Below are 18,544 nucleotides of genomic sequence, written 5' to 3' on the forward strand. Positions count from 1 at the left end.
GAGAGTTGTGCTCTCCGTGCACCACCGCCTCTGGTGCTCTCGGTTTCGGCCACTTAGCCCGCAAGGCCAGCCAATTTCCAGACGGCATTCGGTCATTCGTGCTCGCAGGTGCCGCAGGCTGAACTTTCGAGTTTCAGACCGTTGGGTGCAGGTTCGCTGCTCACGAAAGTGCACCTCACCGTTGCACGAGAGTTGTGGGCTCCTCTGGTGCTCTCGGTTTCGGCCACTTAGCCCGCAAGGTGCCGGCGAGCTCGGGCTTTTCGATCTCGTTTCTAGTTGGAATTTGATTTGCACTCCCCCCCCCCCCCCCCCCCCGCGCGAGTGAGCCTCTATGCTATACAATTCTACAAGCTCCAAAAGAGCTCTTGTATAAAAGGGGGGCAAATCTTCTTTCCAAATCAATGTGGGACAAAGATCACTTTTCCCTTCATTTTCCAACTAAAATGGGTTTACTTTGAGAATCAATATCTCATTCACCCATTATCCGTTTTGAGCGTACAATATATCAATCTCTTGGTCTCATTACGAAGAACCCGAATCAACTTTGACCTGACCCAAATTGAAAGTGGACCCCACTGATAATTGTACCACAAAATAGTCCCTTAATATGCCATTTTATGCCGTTATAAGCTATTTTTTTCAACATGTAATCCTAGTGAGTCAGTCACCTTACTTTTATATTTTAAAAAGAAATAAGGGTAAAATATGTCTTCGAACTACATACGAAAATGTAATTAGGTCATTAAATTAAAAATATATATATAATTAAGTCCCTAAATAACGAAAAATGATGTAATTAAACTAAAAATGACCAATTTATCTATTAGTTTATTAACGTGAAGGTTACCATATTAAAAATAATAATTATTTTATTTATTTTAATAATTTACACAAGCGTACACCTACTATGAGATATGTGCGTGAGTCACATGTTAAAAAGATGGGAATGGTTCAAGATGCTCCATATGAGATCTTGAATGTGCTCGAATTCAACCGGTTAGAAGAAATTGGATGAGGTGCACAACCAATGGTCACTGACATAAGAATAGATCACACTTGGTGGCTTTAAAGTTTAAACTGATCAGAATTATTTCCTATGCTACACTGATCACTGGGATAACACTCTCCTCTATGTTATCACCAGTAATCTAATTAGATATGACAAACTACTAATATAAAAGAAGAGTATAAGTACTAAAGATGAAGACATCTAATGACAATGCTACCCAAAAGAGAATTAAGAAGACTTTGAGAAAATTCAAACCAAAAGTAATATTTATTTAGACTATCGTTTTTAGACTAAGTATTTAGACTAACGTTTTTACAAAGTTGCAAACAATAATTTTAGTGACAATTATAATCAAGCTCGACTATATTATCTTGCATTCATATACTTAGAATTACCTATTTAAATAAACAAATTCAACATTCAATAATCCATGCATGAACATCTCCTATATAATCTTGCATTGATATACATTGAAGTACTTATTTAAAAATAAACATTTGACATTATCTCATTCGCGCAATACACGTGAAAAACTAGTTTTAAGATATGTTTAATTTTGGTTTAAATATGATGGGGTTATTGGAGTTTGGTACAGTTATTTATTTAATTTTAATAGGACTGGAGTGAGGCCCAAGAGAGAGAGGGGGTGTGGAGGCCCAAGAGGAAAGGGGTGCAGGATGGTGGCCGGCATTGCTTGCCGTGGGGGCGTCAGCGAGGGCACGGCGGCGCGCCCCGGTGGCATGGTGCCGCGCCCTGGCGGCTTCCAGCTCAGACAGGCGCTTGGGACGCTAGGCGTGCACGCCCTGTCTTGGGCGTGCTATTGCTAGGCGCGCCTGTCCTTCGCGGACGGCCTGTCGCGAGGGACTCGGGCATGGTGCCTCATGGCATCTGGCGATTGGAGGAGGTAGTTGATGGGGTTGACGACATGGCATGCCTCCCAAATTCTACTCCCTATGACATGACATGTCTTGACTGCTTAATTTAGTAGGGGGTTATGCTGTTTATCTATTCATTTTTTTCTTCTTCCAATTAAATTTGAATACAAATAGGAATAAAAGTTGAGAGCATGTTTTTAGAAGTACACCGAAGTATTTTTGTTTTAATTAACTCGAAAGGGGCGTAGTAATATGTGGGGGAAGCCGTACAACATTAATAACACTCGTTATATCGTAGATCGCGGTTCACATGCACTGTGGTAAAAAACGGCGTCGTTTCTTTAAGTAAAGAAACGGCCCGCAGTTATCATTAACGGAGTCCGCATATTTGGTGTATTAAACACCAATTGACACTACAGTATATATAAACCGACACTGCCTCACGATAAATGAAACTGCAGTTATATCAAAATGATACTGTAGTTGTTGTGAAGTGAAACTGCATTGTATATAAAATGAAATTGAATAACATTTCACATATTTGAATGTATATTGTACAATGAAGCTGTAATTATATCAAAATGATCATGTAGTTGTATTTTAATAAAACTATAGTGTATATAAAATAAAGTTAAATAACATTTTCACATATTTGAGTCTATACATATCGAATGAAACTGTAGTCATATCGACGTGAAACTGTAGTTGTATTGAACTAACAGTGTAATGTATACAAAATGAAACTGAATAACAGAGTTACTTTTTGCGGAAGTGTGCGGATCAGAACGACGGGAAACGGTTTCATTAAACAAAACAACATCGTTTTGATGCACGGTGTATGATCAATCATGCACCGTGGTACACGATATAATTTGCGCATTAATAATTGTTGTCGTTATGGATGTATACGATGAGACGATTAGTTATGACCGTTTATGCGACGCGTATAATAACATGATGATGTTGTTGATTGTAAATAAACAAACAATTAAATAAAATGTCAGCATTTTAAGGTTTAGATAATAAAATATAATGCTGACTTGACTTTATGCTAATTATATATTTGTTTTGTGGAAAGGATTAAATAGTATAGTAATTTTTATGGCGAATAGGATTAAGGATTAAATAATACATTTTTTTATGATGTGAATAGTAGTATTAGATATAACTAAGTATGAAATATTTGATTGTATATGATAATATATTGATATTGTTTTGAATGTCACAACTAAATATTAGCAATACGTACTTAATAATGGCGATGATTTTAAATTTTTTTAAAAAAAAAGGAAAAAAAAAATAAATCTCTTTGTTTAGGAGTAAACGTATAGAGATGCACTCTGGTGAGAGCGGGAGTTCATGAGAGAACTAAGAGTCAATCGCAGTCGTTCACGTGACCAGATTCAACAAATCAAATGTAATTTTGAAAAAATAATGCGGTGCAAGTGAAATGTGTTAAAAATACAAGTAACTGGTACAAGTTGGCAAGTAAAAAGTGCAAGTAAATCACTTACAAGTGCAACTATTTTTACTAAATAGTGCAAGTAATTTACCCTATTAACCTTCGTGCACCTAATGATAAAGTCTTTCACATAAGTGCACTTAATGATAATATTTGGTGCAATTAATGATAACGTTTGGTGCACTTAATATTGATGCTCAGTGTATATTATTTTTTGCACTTGTAATACATTTTACTTGCACTTAGGCGCACTATATAAAATTGTTACCTGCACTTATAACACAATTTACTTGCACTTTGATGTTCAATTATTTATCAAAATGCCACTGCATTTTTATAAAAATCAGTGTTTTTGATCCGTTAGATCTGGACATGTGGACGTCTGTGAGTGGTTCTTAGTTCTCTCCTGGCAACCCGTTCTCACCTGAATGGCTTCTTTTGTGTGTGTGTGTGTGTGTGTGTGTGTGTATTTTTGTGTGTGATTATATTCAAATACAAACAGACCTTAAAATACAAACGTGTGGATTGATTAGGATCGTTAGATTTTGGAATTGAATGGATATGATTTATTTAATTAGTTTTGCATATTTTAATTGACCAAGCGCCTGTTTTTAGGTTAGGGAAGATAATTTTGAGGTTTGACTATTGTTTTAATTGCATTAAATTATAGGAATTCAATCAGGATTAGAAACTTTATCTCACCCAATCTCCCTCCCTCCCCCTCCCCCCCCCCCCCCCCTCTCTCTCTCTCTCTCTCTCTCTCTCTCTCTCTCTCTCTCTTCACCGTGGTTGTCTAAGAAGTGCCTCCCACACCATTAGACTCAGATTCTTCATCAACGGTGGAAGATGGTCGTCGGTGGGGGCCAAAGTAGAGCCAAGCGATGGGGACCACCAAATCGGAGTGTAGGTCGAGGTATTTTTTTTGTACGCTTTTGTCGTTTTCGATTGTTTTGGCTGTTTGTATCCAATTTTTTTCATTCGTTTGTTGTTGTCTGTTGGAGGCGATTTTTGTGTCTGCGTGTGTGTGTGGAGGGAGGGGGGCTGGGGACGGTGGTGCATTGCTCGACAGCGGGATTTAGTTGATTTAGGGTGTTTTATTTATTTATTTTTACTTTTTTTGATCAATTTTGGGTTTGAGTAGGTGTGTGTGGCCTGGGTGCAAGGGTGGCTCGCTGGTAGGGGTGGTGTGATGTCTGGGTCTGGTAGGGGGGTTGGGATGGCGTGGATTGGCAGTTTCTTGCTGTGCAAAGCTGGGGAGGGGTTTGGGGGTAGGGGCTGTTGGCCGGTTTCTTTATTTTTTTTTTCTTATTAATTTTTTTCAATGGTAATATGTTTTATAATTACTAACGAGACATTTGGTTGACTGGTTCAAAGAATACAAATAAATGAATAAAATTCCAATAAGAATGGAATAAGAAACGGATAGAATATGAATACTATTCTATTGTTTAGTTCATAATAAGGGAAATAAACATAGGATTATATGAGTAAATCATATTCTTGCGTTGAGTCAAATTTGTGTGACACTGGTACATGAATCTTAATCCGTGAGACATGTCAAATTTAGGATGGTTGCTTGGTACTTATGATAACACTCATAATTCTTATTACAAAAAATATAATAAACATTACTTAGAAATAAATGTTACTTATAATAAATATTGTAATATTTATATTTGAAATTATGATACTATTTAGGGTAAAATGGTCGTTACTAATGATAAATATTGTAATGTTTATAATTGAAATTGTGATACTTACAAAGTGTAATTCTAATATAAATATTGCACTACCTCTGTTATATTTTATCTGTCATATTTAATATTCATTAATCAAACAAACTATTTTTTCTTATTTTCTTTAGTATTTTTTTTTTAATTTTTAAATCTAATATTTTGTGTGTTTAATAGTACTTTTAATATTGTTTCTAATTATATAAATTTTATATACTAATACTAAATTTAATATCTCACAAAATTGAATAAAAAATTTTTAGTTCAATTTTTGATAATGCTAAATTTTGTATTTGTGTGTGTGTATATATATATATATATATAAATAATTTATATATTTAAAAACTATATTAAAATACTATTAAACACCCACAAATATTAAATTTAAAAATAATTAAGAAATGCTAAAGAAAATAAATAAGGAATATAGTTGATTTGACTAATAAATATTAAAAGAATAAGGTTTAAATTAGCCATTGAATAACACCAAAGTGCAATCAAGCCATTCAACCGAAAAAACATGCAATTGACCCCCTAAACTTATAAGATATGTGTAATTAGATCAAAATTGACCTGCTATCCAAGTTAAATGCTGACATGGCGGTTAAAATTTAATAAATTATTTTATTTATTTATTTATTTTAAATATGAAAACAAAACCAACCACTAGTCCACCACTCCTCCGTCGTCGCCGCCACAAAGTGCAAACTGGATTCAATGGTCAAACAAATAACGGAAGCCTGTAGCGAATATGGATTTTTCCAACTTAATTTACTAATTTGCAGCAGGCCATTTCATTTTGGGCTGACAATTTCACTTTTAAGGTGATAAATCCTGGGTAGCAAAGAAAATCAATCGTTATTGTATGGACCATGGTCCACACAAGTTGTGTGGATCATATTTTGTCTATTGTAAAATAATGTACATTTAATACAAAAATAATGTACATTCAGTACAAAAATAATATACATTATATTCAAGGGATGTACATTATTTTTGTTCTGAGTGTACATTATATTTTATAATGTATATTCAGTACAAAAATAATGTACATTTAGTATATTAAAAATGTACATTTTATTATGGTTCACAAAACATTGTGTGGACCATGTTCCATACAATAATTTGCCAAAGAAAATGACAGAAGACATGTTAACAGTAGCCCAATAATTTTTTCAGTTGCCCAATCAACGACCCTGAGGCTATCCACCAGCTTCAATGTGAAAAAAGAGACTGTTCATAACGGGAGAGACTACCACAGACTTCTTTCAGGTCAGTCTTGCGTACTTTGTCTCCTGCGGCGGCGTCATCGACGGCGTGCAGAGAGTCGCTCTGGAGATCGGCGTTGGTCTAAAGGTCGTCCTCACCACGGGTTCGTTGTTTATATTTACCGATTCATTGCATAGCTAGAGATTTTTTTCCTATTATCAATCTGATTTCTGATGTATTTGTAATCTTTATTTTATGGTTATTATATGTTAACCAAGGGGTGGTAGTTGGGGTTTTTTTTTTTTTTTTAAATATTTAGAATCAATAAAATGAAAAATAAAATGATTTATTAAAGATTAACTGTCACGTTAGCGGTTAACCTAGAGGACAGGTCAATTTTAACCTAATTACACATTTTTTACAAGTTTAGGGGGTTAATTGTATTTTTTTTAGTTGAATGACACAATTGCACTTTTAGGTGTGGTTTGGTGGCTAATTTGAATTTTATTTTAATATTAAATATGACAGGTAAAATGTTATAGAGAGGGTAAAAATTAAGTGGAATAGTGGGAGAGTATTATTTTGTAATAATTCAATTAATTTAAACTCTTCATTGGATTTCTTATGTATCAAAATACTGAAGACTTTTCCTCCCTTCCTTGTAGTTACCCAGATAATATTTTCTGACCCGATCTTATTTTCTTCAACTACCATACCAACACTCCAAGACCATATTTTCTGACCAGTTCTTATTTACTTCCTATATGTCCTTTACTTTACCCCTATAAATACCCATAATACTTCATTCTCTCATTCATAACTTCAATTTCCGATCCACTCCGCCATTAATTATAATATGTATCCATCAGTTTCAAGCGATTATAATAAATCTCCGCCGCCTTCTGCTCCGCCGCTCCCCAAAGAGCCTCCGGTTGGCATCCCGGTAGGTGGTCCACCGCCGATTCAAGCTCCCGCCGTTTGGTCTTCCGGTCTCTGTGACTGCTGTGATGATGTCTCAAATTGTACGTATATATGCTTCACTGTTTACTTTATTCGATATATGTATGGTATAATCTTTGTTTCTCTCTTTCTTTCTCTATATATACTGTATCTGCGCGCATGCACCCCGTTCTTTTTTTGTTTTTTTTTTTTGTTTTTTTTGTTTTTTTTAAAACATTTCATTTAGTATTAGATTTTTGCAGGTTGCATAACATGCTGGTGCCCTTGCATCACATTTGGACAGATTGCCGAAATTACGGACAAAGGGGCAACTTGTAAGTAAATACTTCTTATTATATGTTTGATTTAGTTAATGAGATTTGACTAAAGTTGTTTTTATTTATTATTTTTTTTATTTCTCTCATTTCTTTGCAAACTAGTTTTCAAATTTTTATTACCAACACCAACATCACAACCACCACACCATCACCACCATCACCCTGACCAACATAACACACAATACAACCACTACCATCACCATAATCACACCACCACCACCACCGCCACACCATCATCACCACCGCCACCATCACTACCATCCCACCACCATCGTCACCATCACTATCACTACCACCACCACCACCACTACCACTATTGCCCCATCGCCACCATCACTATCACTACCACCACTACCACATCACCACCAACACCACCACCACCGTCACCACCATCACCATTATTATTATTATTATTATTATTATTATTATTATTATTATTATTATTATTGTTGTTGTTGTTGTTGTTGTTGTTGTTATTGTTATTATTTAACAAATAATATGTTCATTTTTCAAAAAAAAAAAGAAAAAAGAACTAAACAAAAAAAAAATAAAAAAAAAATTGAAAAGAAATAAAATTTCTTTACTTTTAGCCAAATTAAAAAAAAAAATGTAGTTTTCTAACCTTCAACTAAACATTAGAAAATTAAAATATTTTTTGGGAAATAAGTTATTTTCTGAAAATTATTTTTTAAAAAATATTTTTTAAGTTTTCAAACGGACACTAAGGTTAGTATTAGTATATATAGAATGTATACATTTAAAAACTACATTAAAAATATTATTAAGCACAAAAATTAAAAATATTTAAAAAATATTTTACAAAAATAAAGAAAATATAATTGGTTTGACTAGTAAATATTCTGTAGTAATTAAATCAGGGTTGCAAAAATCCCGCCTAGGCACCGAGTAATCGCCGCCTAGGCGCTAGGCGCCCCTAAGCCGTGGCGATTTCCCCCCTAGGCTCCCGCCTAGGAGACCGGCCGCCTAGGCGCCCGCCTAGCGCCTAATTCGGCCGCCTAGCGCCTAACTCGGCCGATTACGCCGAGTTTACTCGTCAATTTCTGTCGAGTTAGCCGAGTTAACCCGATCGACTTGACCTTGCTAATTTTTTTCATTTATATATATATAATTTTGTTTTTTGAAAACCATAGTTTTGATGTTATGACTTATGAATTATCATTAATTCATTTATTTGGATGTGTTGTTTGAATAAATGTTGAAAACAACCTCATTAAAATTGTCAAACTGCAAGTCTACCACTGTTTTTTTGGCGCCCGCCTAGCGCCGCCTAGACCGCTTAGGCGCTAGGCGCTGCCCGGGCGCCCGACTAGTGCCTAGCGCCTACTGCAACCATGAATTAAATATGATAGATAAAATGAGTCAGTCTTACCCAAAATCTCAAGTTCTTGATCCATAAGTGGAGTCATGAATCTAGTTAATTAATTTTTAGCATTTACTTATTTGTTTATGTGGATTGTAGCTTGTGGGGCAAGTGGAGCCCTGTATTGTCTCATATCAGCTGTTATTGGATGCCCTTGTTTCTATTCATGCTTCTATCGCACAAAGCTTAGGAAACAATATATGTTGCCTGAAAGCCCCTGCGGAGATTGCCTTGTTCATTTTTGTTGTGACAGCTGTGCTCTGTGCCAAGAGTACCGTGAACTCAAACACCGTGGATTCGACATGTCACTTGGTATATATCTCTCACTTTTAAAACTTATTTTTAATTTCATAAGGTATATTTATTAGAATGGTAAAATTGGATTGATAAAATAGTAACTATAAGACTAGAGTTAAGGTAGTTATCAATGTGTTTGGATTATCTCTAAATTTCATTTTGAATATACGAAATCTTGAGGGGGTGTTTGTTAGTGGTTGTTAGCTTGATAACTGTTAGTTGATTGAGTTAGTGTGTTTGACTAGTTGATAGCATTAGTTGATTGTACAAAATTGTTTGGTAAATTAATTGTTAGTTGTTAGCTGATTACATACAAAGTGACTTTATCAAAAAATTAATCAGGAAAAACTACTTTGAGTAGCTTTTTTATTTTTAGCATTTTGAAGCAATAAGTTGTTAAAAAAAACTAATTAATCAAGCAATCATATTGATTGTTTAACCTAGTCAAACAGCTAATAGTGGTCAAATAAGTCAAAATTTTTTTATAGACTAACTATTTCACCAAATTGGGCCTAAGTAATTTTTGAGATTTGATACATTTATTGGGTGTCATGAATTGGCGGCCCCCATTAACTTTTAAGGAATAATAAATAAAAAAAAATTAAAGTAACCAATCAAACAATGTCATGTTAGAAAGGAAAATTATTGAGGAAAATTTTTAAGGATGAGGAGCATCACTCAAAACTATATATATATATATATATATATATATATATATATATATATATATATATATATATATATATATTACTTTGAAACTTATGGCTATCATAGTAGTTTTGACTTTTTAATTTTTTTTAGTCGGCTAAGAAAATAATTCGAATATACCCCCTCCTTTGTATGCTGACTTGAGCTATGTACGCAATACTATGAGACAAGTCAACATTGATTGAGTCCATCAAGTGCAAATATTGTTAAATGTAAATATTTAACATATTAAACTTCAAAGTATGCATTTCTAAAATTAAATAGAAAATAGGATATGAAATGATATAATTTATTATGAATAATTAAAATGATTACACTTTGTTTCGATACAATAAGTATACTATGTATATGTATAATATAGATCGAATGACGGCTGTAAATTTGTACTTCAATAAGTTGAGAAAATATCGAGTCTATAATATATATAAAAAAAAAAACAAAAATATTAACGAATCATTTTTCTTTGTCAAGGATGGGAAGGAAATATGCAGAGACAAAATATGGGAGTGGCAATGACGGCTCCTGGAGTTCAAGGAGGAATGAACCGTTAATTCAGTTATATATGCATATAAGGGTGGTTCAACTACTTTCTTCCAACAATAACATATTTCATAATCTGTCTTAGTTTTAAATATGTGTGTGTCTGTATAAGTAGTTTCTCGAGTTCTACATTTGCTTTGAGTGTATGTTCTAATGCAATAATTTTTAAGTTTAGGGTCCGTTTGAAAAGTAGGAAAATTTTTTCTGGAAAATGAGTCATTTTCTAGAAAACATTTCCTTTTATAGTGTTTGGTTGCATATGAAAAATTGTCGTATTGTGTTTTATTCATTTTCTGAAAAATGATTAGAATTGTATAATTAAATATTTTAATTATTTTATTTAGAATATAAAAATATTTATAATAATATTAAATATAATTTTATATTCTAAAAATCTAATAAGTGTGAATGAAGGTTGGTACCCTTCATTTATGTCCGTTTTTTTGTTATCTCTTTTGATACATTAAGCTATAAATGTTGTACTATATAATTTTTTGGACAATAATGCCCCCACCATTTTAACTTCCGTTATCTATTTCCACTACTGTTACCATGCACTTGCATCCACCATATATTTTCTTACATTCTTTAATTGTTTTAATTGTAATAATATATGTAGATATTATATTAGAATATGTAGTAAATAAATTATTAATCATACCATAATTATACTTTTTAATATATAATATGAATTCTATAACTATAAATTTTATGAATTTTTAAAATAAATTATAAAATTTTATTTTAAAAAAATTATAACTATAATTTTAACATTGAATACTAATGTTGGACACTTAGTTTTGCACATCGCGCATAGAAAAGACTAGTTATATACATATATGCGTATATAGAGAGAGAAAGATTGGATAAGGAAAGGTAAAGCTTCAGCTCATGCCGTTTCTCTGCTTCTTTGCATTACCGGTGGATCTCTTCTTCTTCTTCCTTTGGATCTCTATGTTTTTTCTTGAGTTAATTCCTTTTTTGGTCCTAGACTTATTAGGGGTTTGACACTTTTAGTCCACCATAAAAAAAAAATTGCCACATTTTGACCACTCTTATAGTGTGAGTGCCACTTTTGATCCTCCATCTAATTTCCCGTCAGTTTACTGTCAAAATGAAGGACATTCTTGTCATTTTAGGTATTCTTCTTCTTTTTTTTTTTTGAAAATAGGTATTCTTCTTCTTAATTAGCCTTTTATCTTCTCTTTTCTTTTCTCAGCTTCCATTTTATAGGATAGGCTTCCTCGACTAGCAAGCTCTCCTGCAATTCGCTTTTCCTACTCGATCGTCCACACAACTGTAAAATCAACACATGAGACCCCATCTGTTTCAACAGGCACTGAAACTAGCGATTCATTAACTTTAACTAAATAACCTCGTATCGACGATATTTCTTTTAGTTCTTGAAGCAGGCTTTGAGATTCCTTAAACATATCTGCATCTTCAATTCCCCGGATTGAGTTTCCTTCCTAGACATGTAATTAACCACAGCATGCAGTCATGAATTGTATAGATTCATTTGCCTTTGAACAAAACAAATCAAAAACTAACATCTCAGCATTACTATTATTAATGAATGCTAGCCTACCACAGACACAAAAATTAAAGGACTTTGTTTATTACCAAGCATTTACATGATATCCTCTCTGCAAGAATTGGGGCTTAAGCCTACCTAAATAAAAAGTGCTGGGACACACAGAGGTGAAGTATTTTCTTTCAAGTTCACGAACAAAGCAGGATTTCCTAGGCTTGGCGCCGAACAGAATCCCAGGCTAAACAGTACAACTACACTGATTAGCTATATTAATGTGGCCGAAAACACCCCGGAAAACAAAAGAACAGAGCACAAAGATAAAAGAAAGCAACAGCTTTGCCATTGGTATATGAATGAATCTGGAAAAACGTGAAGAAGACGAGTGGGATGTGTATGTATATGTATAGGGAATAATGGATGAATCACGTGAATGGGCAATGAATATGTATATAAATATTTAGCTTTTTGCTTGTGGCTTTGTGTTTATAAATGGCGTAGACTGTAGAAGATTGTTCCTAGAAAATGGAAGCTGAGAAAAAAAAAAAAAAAGAAAAAAAAAAAAAAGAGAAAAGATAAGTCTAATTGAGAAGAAATACATGAAATGACAAGAATGCCCTTCATTTTGACAATAAATTGACGGAAAATTAGATGGATGATCAAAAGTGTCACTCCCACAATAAGAGTGGCCAAAATGTGGCAATTTTTTTTTTTTTTATAATGGACTAAAAGTGTCTAACTACTAATAAGTCTAGGACCAAAAAAGGAATTAACTCTTTTTTCTTTGGGGTAACTCTCACCCCACCCGTCGGAAACCTAGAAAAAAAAAACATCACTAGGATTTCCAGCGGAAACCATGCTTTAAATCTTAGCAGAAAATGACTTCCACCAAATTTTTGTGGAAGTCCATTTTTCACTAAAATGACCACATTTTTCATGGTCAACGAAAAATGTTCCAATTGCAACTAAAAATCAAAAACTCAAAAAAATGATTTTCAGAGGTTATTTTTCGGATTTCCAAACACAGCCTTAATCAATATGACGAAAAAGTAAAATAAATATTAACTCTTTTTTTTTTTCATATATTTATATTAAATTATCAAAATGATCCCTTAACTATATCGATTCGACTATGATCCTTATGTTTCAAAACTGCCTAATTAAGTCCTTTGACTTTTTTTTTTTTTTAACCAATCTAGTCCTCCGACACCTAACCCGTCATCAAATCTCTGGTGAACATAATGTTAATATGGTCATTTACTCATACTTTATCTCTATGTAAATTACAAAAATAGTCTATTGACTATATCAATTTAACTAATTTAGTCCTTTGACTAACATTTGTTTAACCAATTTAATTTGATCCTCATATCGTCAAATATGCAGACCAAATTGGTTAAACAAATGATATTCAAATGGTTCAATAGTGATGTGACTGATATATCCCTCAAAATATCTTGTCAATTTGGTAAGAGGACCAAATTGGTTTATGAAATGATGTCAAAGAACCAAATTATAGTTTTTAGATGCAAAGATCAAATCAGTGAAATAGATATAGTCGAGGGACCATTTTAGTAATTTATTCTTTAGAAATATCTTTTAAATTTTTAAATATAAAAAATTTCAAAATTGTTTATATTATTATATATAATATAATATAATATATAATATAATGATAAAAAACACTACAAGAAAAAATTGAATTACCTATAAATTTATCTACAAATTAAGTACTTTACAGTTTAAATATCTGTACATTTACGTACAAATTTCCATAAGTAAATTAACTACCTATGTATTGTATTAATTCATCTAGTGAAACTTTAATTTGAAAATCTTAACATAGTGTGTGGCACGGAAAATAAGTAATTAATTTATTTGGACAGCCAATTGGTGGAAGTCCATTTGTATCCTAAGATAATGATAATGTTACACGAGTGTATATCTATATGAATCTTCATTTGGTTTGTGGATTAAAAATATGACTATAAGAAATAATATTGTTCACTAAGGATGTAGAGCGTTTGAAATAACAATTTATTGTGAATTGAGATGCTTTCTCATGTGAATTATATTGTTGTATCGTTCTTGTTCGTTTTGCAATCGATATATGTAGATATAATAGGGGTAAAATGAGAAAAACAATTATGGAGTGATAAGAATATAGGAAGAGAGATTTTATTAATATTTAGACTATTCGCTACAGTGATACATATAAAGGATTTCTATAACTAAGGTTTTTTTTTTTTTTTTTTTTTGAACGAGATTTCTATAACTAAGGTAATTGAGTTGAAATCCACTTAAACTCTAAGTTATTGTTCTATAACCATCTACAAGTTTTTTCATTAATAAATTAAATGTTTAAATATTCTCATAGTGAAACTTTAAAAATTTTAAGATAGTGTGTTGCATCACAACTAAGTATGTAATAATAATTAATTTATACAGACAGCCTATTTGTGGACATCAATTTGTGGCCCAGTCCTTTAATTTCATGAGTTAGTTGTAATAATAATTAATTTATACATACAACCTATTTGTGGACATCAATTTGTGGCCCGGTCCTTAGATGAGTTAGTTATAATAATAATTAATTTGAGTTAATACCAGCCAAGATCCTTCGAGTTTGAAGATTTTGTCATTTATAGTCCTAAATTTTCAGTTGTCTCAGCGTAGTCATCTGACTTTCTAATTTTGACCTTCTGCGATCCTTCCGTTTGCACCGTAAAATTCAGCATTAAAAGGGTACTTTGTCTTAGTTTATTGATTTTTAAAGCTAGAAATACATATTTAGAGTAGTTCTTCTCCTCCAGTCGGATCCAATAGTGATTTTTAAATTAAAATTTTATAATTTATAAATTATAATATCATAAATTAACTTTCAGCGGTGGCACCTCTATGGCTCCCCTTGAGAGAAGGTCACAGGATCGAACTCCGGTGGTGGGGTCTAGACTCTTTGGACTGCAATAGATTGAAAAAGTATAAAACATATACTACCTTATAATAGAGTCAATAATGTTCAAAAAAAAAAAAAAAAAACTTTTAACGAGTACCGAACACCTAAAAAAAATGCACTGAAAATGACTTGGGGTCAAATTAGCCACTGAATTGCACACCAAACTACAATTAGGCCATCAAACTTTTAAACAAATACAATTGGATCCCTGAACAACACAAACTCGGACAATTTAATCCAAAATGACTTGTTTACCTGTTGTGGCGGTTATGAAATTTAAAAATAATTTTAAATAAAATAAATATTTAAAATTAAAAAAAAAAAATAAACAGCCGCTGGAGACGAAGAAGTCTTCGTCTCTGGCGTTGGAGGTCAAGGGACCTTCGTCTCCATGGTCGGAGATGAAGAAGGCAACTTTGTCTCCGGCCATGGAGACGAAGGTGCTGGAGGCGAAGAATGTACCTTCGTGTCTGGCTAGGAAACGAAGGGACCCAGCTGGAGACGAAGACTTCTTCGTCTCCGGCAAGTTTTTTTTTTTTTTTTTTTTTAAATTAAATTAAATATAATTTCCATCCGTCCACTATTATAGAGGGACAAAATTGTCATTTTATCTAATAGTCTAGGGACCAAAATGGGTATTAACTTTTATTATCTAATAATCGAGGGACCAAAATGGGTAATAACTATTGTTATTGTTAGAGGAAATTACACTTTGGGTCCTGTAACTATTGTGGTCTTGTTAATTTGAGTACTTGACTTTTAAAACTAACAATTTAGTCCCGTAACTATGTAATTTTTAACACATTTAGTCCTCCGGCCAAATCGCCGGCCAAATGTTGCCGGAAAAATGCAATTCCTTTAAAATTGTTTATTTATGGGGGTGAATCCGTCATTTTAAGTGTAAAAAAAAAAACAAAAACAAAAACAAAAAAAAAGGGGGAAAATGGGGGTTCTGTCAACGATGGCCGGCGTTTTTGATGTTATCACTATCATTATGCCATTGTTGATGTTATCACTAATTCACTATCATTATGCTCAAAGCATCCACCATAACGACGTCGCCGGATCCGCCACCTCCCGCTTATGCCATTATAATATTCACTATTAATTTTTTTCAAAGTTTAAATCAAATAATGCTCAATCCAGTGTTTGTTGATAGGTGAATGTCAAAGGGGAATTTCATGGTGGGGCAGGTGAGGATTTTGAAATGCAGTGAATGGTTGGGTGATACGGCGCCGTTGAAGAAGGTTGAGCCCAACGGAAGTGTAGAAAGAGTGGAGAGTGAGTCGGTGTTCGTACACCGATCCGGAACGACGCCGAAAAAGTTGAACATCGCCGACTTTTATGCCGGGTCGTCGGCCTACGATTCCTCCCCTCCGCCAAGCTCCCTGCCCGTCCCAGGATTCTTCAAGAAGAAAACCATCCTTGTTGAGAACAACTACGCAACCGAAGAAAATGGTCTGTAAATGGTCACTTGCGATGCTATTAGTGCACCTGTGAAGATGATTTTTCTCATAATTAGCTGCAGTCCCTGACCAGATAACCTTTTCTCTTTTTTTTTTTTTTTTAAAAACTAAAAATGACGATTTTACCCCCATGAATAAACAATTTTAAAGGAATTACGTTTTTCCGGCAACATTTGGCCGGTGATTTGATCGAGAGGACCAAATGTGTTAAAAATTACATAGTTATGGGACTAAATTGTTAATTTTTAAAGTCAAGTACTCAAATTAACAAGACCACAATAGTCACAGGACCAAAAATGTAATTTACTCTTATTGTTATTGTTATTGTTATTTTTTTTATTATTATTATTATTATTATTATTATTATTATTATTATTATTATTATTATTATTATTATTATTATTATTATTATTATTATTATTATTAGGATAATGTCTCTTGCCACCATATTACTTCGTACAGAATTATTTTAAAAAATAAAATGTAAACTACTAAAGTCTCTCTGTCCGTCCTTAAATATGGTGTGCGTTAATTGACTAAAAAAAATTAAAAAAATCTTAATTTATTTTCTTTTTAGTTAAATAAACATATTTGATTAGAGTGCACTAATTATTATCCTCTTGAATCTAACCTTATAATTGTTATTTGCTGCCCAGAGTTGGCATAGTCATTACAGCATCATATGATGTATTCTAAGATTTTTCTATTTTTCATTTGTTTAATGAGGTCTTTTCTTAGGCTAATCTCGATCGATCCACTATCAAGATGTTTTTTTTTTTTTTTTTTTTTTTTTTTTTTTTTCTGACGAGAAAGATTCGCAATTATTATCTTATATGTGCACAAAAATCGAGAGAGCGCTGGACAAAGATCAAACTCTATAATGATCTTCAAATGCTTCACTCACTTGACTACTCTTTAGTCCTTTCGAAACATAATGATATCTTTTGATGATTTGATTTGTAGTGAAATTATTGTGCTCTTTGACGGAGTTGGATTGTTTGAAAGAAATCTTGTGAAAGTACGTAAGATCCACATGCTTATCTTGATTAGGGGTGTGCAAACTTCGGTAAATTTTCAGTTAAACGATCGAACCGTTAAAGTTCGGTTAACCGTATTTTTAATCGAATTTTTTTTGATTCGGTTAATAGTTAAAAGTTTTTTAAAATTTCGATTAACGGTTAATTCGGTTCGAAATTGTCGGTTAATCGAAATTTTATATATATATATATATATATATATATATATATATATATATATATATATATATATATATATATATATATATATATATATATATATATATATATATATATATATATATATATATCTAAAAACATAATAAGTCCCAATCAAAGTTATATCCCTCATTTATGTCCATGTTTTTAATGCTAATCATTTTGTACATTGTGCATTTAGAGTTGTACTATATAATTTTTTGGACAAAAATACCCCTACCGTTATAACTTCCATTATCTTTTCCATTATTGTTACCATGCACATGCATCCATCATATATTTTCTTATATTCTTTAATGATAATAATATTTGTTGACATTATATAATGAATTATTATGATAAATAAATTTGATTTCATATAATTTTAATTAGTAAGGATTTGTTAGTTATTTAAAAAAATATATAAATATTGGCATATGTTTTTGCGCATCGCGCATAGAAAAGACTAGTATATATATATATATATATATATATATATATATATATATATATATATATATATATATATATATATATATATATATATATATATATATATATATATATATATATATATATATATATATATATATATATATATATATATATATCTAAAAACATAATAAGTCCCAATCAAAGTTATATCCCCCATTTATGTCCATGTTTTTAATGCTAATCATTTTGTACATTGTGCATTTAGAGTTGTACTATATAATTTTTTGGACAAAAATACCCCTACCGTTATAACTTCCATTATCTTTTCCATTATCGTTACCATGCACATGCATCCATCATATATTTTCTTATATTCTTTAATGATAATAATATTTGTTGACATTATATAATGAATTATTATGATAAATAAATTTGATTTCATATAATTTTA

At 32.1% G+C, this 18,544-nt stretch overlaps 1 protein-coding gene across 1 annotated transcript; it reads left to right on the forward strand.

Moving 5' to 3' along the window:
- The first annotated feature begins 7,065 nt into the window (after positions 1-7,065).
- Positions 7,066-10,665, forward strand: LOC109166055 (protein PLANT CADMIUM RESISTANCE 2-like). Its single transcript, XM_019314944.1, has 4 exons — positions 7,066-7,310; positions 7,491-7,562; positions 9,046-9,258; positions 10,423-10,665. Exons 1-4 carry the CDS (start codon positions 7,145-7,147, stop codon positions 10,500-10,502), a joined length of 531 nt encoding a protein of 176 aa, XP_019170489.1. The 5' UTR covers positions 7,066-7,144; the 3' UTR covers positions 10,503-10,665.
- The last annotated feature ends 7,879 nt before the right edge of the window (positions 10,666-18,544 follow it).

Source organism: Ipomoea nil, unplaced genomic scaffold, assembly GCF_001879475.1.
Source record: "Ipomoea nil cultivar Tokyo-kokei standard unplaced genomic scaffold, Asagao_1.1 scaffold3084, whole genome shotgun sequence".
Lineage (NCBI taxonomy): Eukaryota > Viridiplantae > Streptophyta > Magnoliopsida > Solanales > Convolvulaceae > Ipomoea > Ipomoea nil.